The following is a 2,690-nucleotide window of genomic DNA, read 5'->3' on the forward strand; positions in this document are numbered from 1 at the left end:
ACAGAACACAAACAACAGATCACAGAACACAGAACACAGAACACAGAACACAGAACACAAACAACAGATCACAGAACACAGAACACAGAACACAGAACACAGAACACAAACAACAGATCACAGAACACAGAACACAGAACACAGATCACAGATCACAGATCACAGAACACAGATCACAAAACACAGAACACAGATCACAAAACACAGATCACAGAACACAGATCACAGAACACAGAACACAAAACACAGAACACAGAACACACAACACGAAACACACAACACGGAACACGGACACAGAACACGGACACAGAACACAGAACACGGAAAGAACAAACCAACTGACCTGAGGCATGTATTTGATGAGAGTGACCCCGAGTTTGATGTAGGAGAAGTAGTAGAGGTAAGTCAGCCAGGTGATTGTATGCGTCAATGTCACAATCAATGCAATAGCAGCAAACAGCCAAGCGCCCACCAAAAGGCCAATACAGATTTTGGAAACACGCTGATCCCCTCGCTGAAATCACAAAAAGAAAACAATTTTTTCTTTTTAATTGGCAGGAAAACATTCGCATATGACGGAAACATTTCTATACATGTGTACCATTGCTGTAAAATCAGGCACTCATCAATATGATGACATCGAAGAAACCAACACATTTCTGCTTGTTGGGCAATTTTTTTCCTAAAAATTTGGGGCCTATGTTGATCGCCTTCCCAAGTCACAGAAAGGCAGAAGTAAAAATATTTACTATTCTGGTCTTTGATATTTTACCTTAAGAGACACAAGAATTGGGTTTCAATACGTCTCCAGTCACAGGTTGATAGTCTGTCTCTGAAACAAAATGTATACCAAGAGCCGGTAACACTCTCTTACACTGCAAGATCAACAAAGCTTTGTTGTATACCATGAGCCGGTAACACTCTCTTACACTGCAAGATCAGCAAAGCTTTGTTGAAAAACAAGAGTCGGTAACACTCTCTTACACTGCAAGATCAGCAAAGCTTTGTTGGAAAACAAGAGTCGGTAACACTCTCTTACACTGCAAGATCAGCAAAGCTTTGTTGGAAAACAGTCATTAGGATGAGCAGTCATTTTGTGGACACAGTGACACTTACCTCATACAGGAAACATTGCACAATTGTGAGGATGGTGACAAACACAGCGTGAAGAGTAAAGATGACATCATTCAGCTGCACAGGGTTAATGCCTCTGGGATGGTCACTGAAGTACTCAGCCTGTGGATCGAAACCAGGGAAAAATTTCCATCAATGCAAAGGGTTCAGTCGGATAATTCTTAAAACTGGAAACCAAGAAACAGTCCTTGAAAGGCCTTGAAAAATAATTATAAATAAGTATTTGGCTCTGTTTCGACTAACAATAATCTTTTACTTTTAAAAGTCTCAGTACACCTTTCTTCACAGTTCCTGTTTCATTTCATCTATTTCATTCTCTCATTTTAAACATTTATTTAAATCATGATAAAAGACTTATCTCCAGTTCCACTTTTTAAATAACCTAGAGATTGGGCCGAAAGGGCAATTACACAAGAAAATAAGTGTTATTGAACATTAATACTGGCTCCCCTCAAATGCTTGGCTTTCCATTACATTTTTCAAGAAGGAAAAGAACGTAATTGAGTTAAATCCAACATCAACTCTGTACTTTACTGTATTTGTCCATTTTGAAAGCAATGGCACCACAATTGTAGCCTTGAGAGAATCATAAACCTCAAAAATCATCATAAACAATTCTATCACAGACAGCTTTCCAGATCTCCCCTGCAGGCTCCCTTGTGATCTTTTCTCCTTCTCTGCTACCATACGTCAGTCATTATATATATCTCCTCATTCTTTTTCTGCTAAGTTACACCTTAGTATCACCTCTAATCTTCGACACTTATATGACCTAATTGTGATGCAAATGTCGTAAACCTTTCATTGAAACGAAAACAAAGATCTCACCTGAACTGATGGGACCCAGTACATGCCTACGTTGAAGAAGCCGTAAGCCAAGAATCCAGTGATGTTGTAGCAAAGGAAGTCAAAGTTGAGGCCAATCACACTGTAGGGGGAGAACAAGCACATTCATTGGATGATACCAGAATACAAATGAAATTGTCCAAGACCGCCACCCATTATTGAGGAGAAAAGTGGTTGTCTTAAGACAGGTAGATGTGCTCGCGAACAAGTGTGTGAACACGTGTGTTTCTCCCAGCTCTCGTCCGTGTGTTATACCAGTCCAGTCCAGTGAAGTGGCAAAACACGAGAAGAAAGAAAAGAGGTGGACGACGAAAACAAAAGACAATCCCTGTGCTGTTTAGTGTTTATGATTTAGAAAACTCGTGCATCAGCAGCAGACCGAAAAACAGAATTAACATTAACAATTTGGTCAAAATCGACTGTCGGAACTTTTTTCAAGAAGTACCACAAAATGTGAGAGTAGCGTGCCGTACCACAAAATGTGAGAGTAGCGTGCCTCAACACCAGGTCATGCCGTAATACAGCGGACGAGTTAAATGATTTAATTATTGAGATGAACCTTGATGTTTTCTGTATGACAGAATCATGGTTGCAGGAGTACGGTGACGATGTGATTTTATCAGCAATATGTCCAGTTGATTATTTAATTAAGTCTTTCCCTCGTGTCGGGCGTAGAGGAGGAGGAGAAGCATTTATTTATAGAACTAATT

At 39.9% G+C, this 2,690-nt stretch overlaps 1 protein-coding gene across 1 annotated transcript in view; it reads right to left on the bottom strand.

Moving 5' to 3' along the window:
* LOC101856379 (cystinosin) overlaps positions 1–2,690 on the bottom strand; it is a 66,592-nt gene that overhangs the window by 6,772 nt on the left and 57,130 nt on the right. The window contains exons 6-8 of the mRNA XM_005108693.3: positions 1,963–2,062; positions 1,117–1,236; positions 344–514 (exon numbers count right to left, since the gene is read on the bottom strand). Coding sequence (XP_005108750.2) covers positions 344–514; positions 1,117–1,236; positions 1,963–2,062 — 391 coding nt within the window. The remainder of the gene's footprint in view (positions 1–343; positions 515–1,116; positions 1,237–1,962; positions 2,063–2,690) is intronic.

Source organism: Aplysia californica, unplaced genomic scaffold (genome assembly GCF_000002075.1).
Source record: "Aplysia californica isolate F4 #8 unplaced genomic scaffold, AplCal3.0 scaffold00709, whole genome shotgun sequence".
Lineage (NCBI taxonomy): Eukaryota > Metazoa > Mollusca > Gastropoda > Aplysiida > Aplysiidae > Aplysia > Aplysia californica.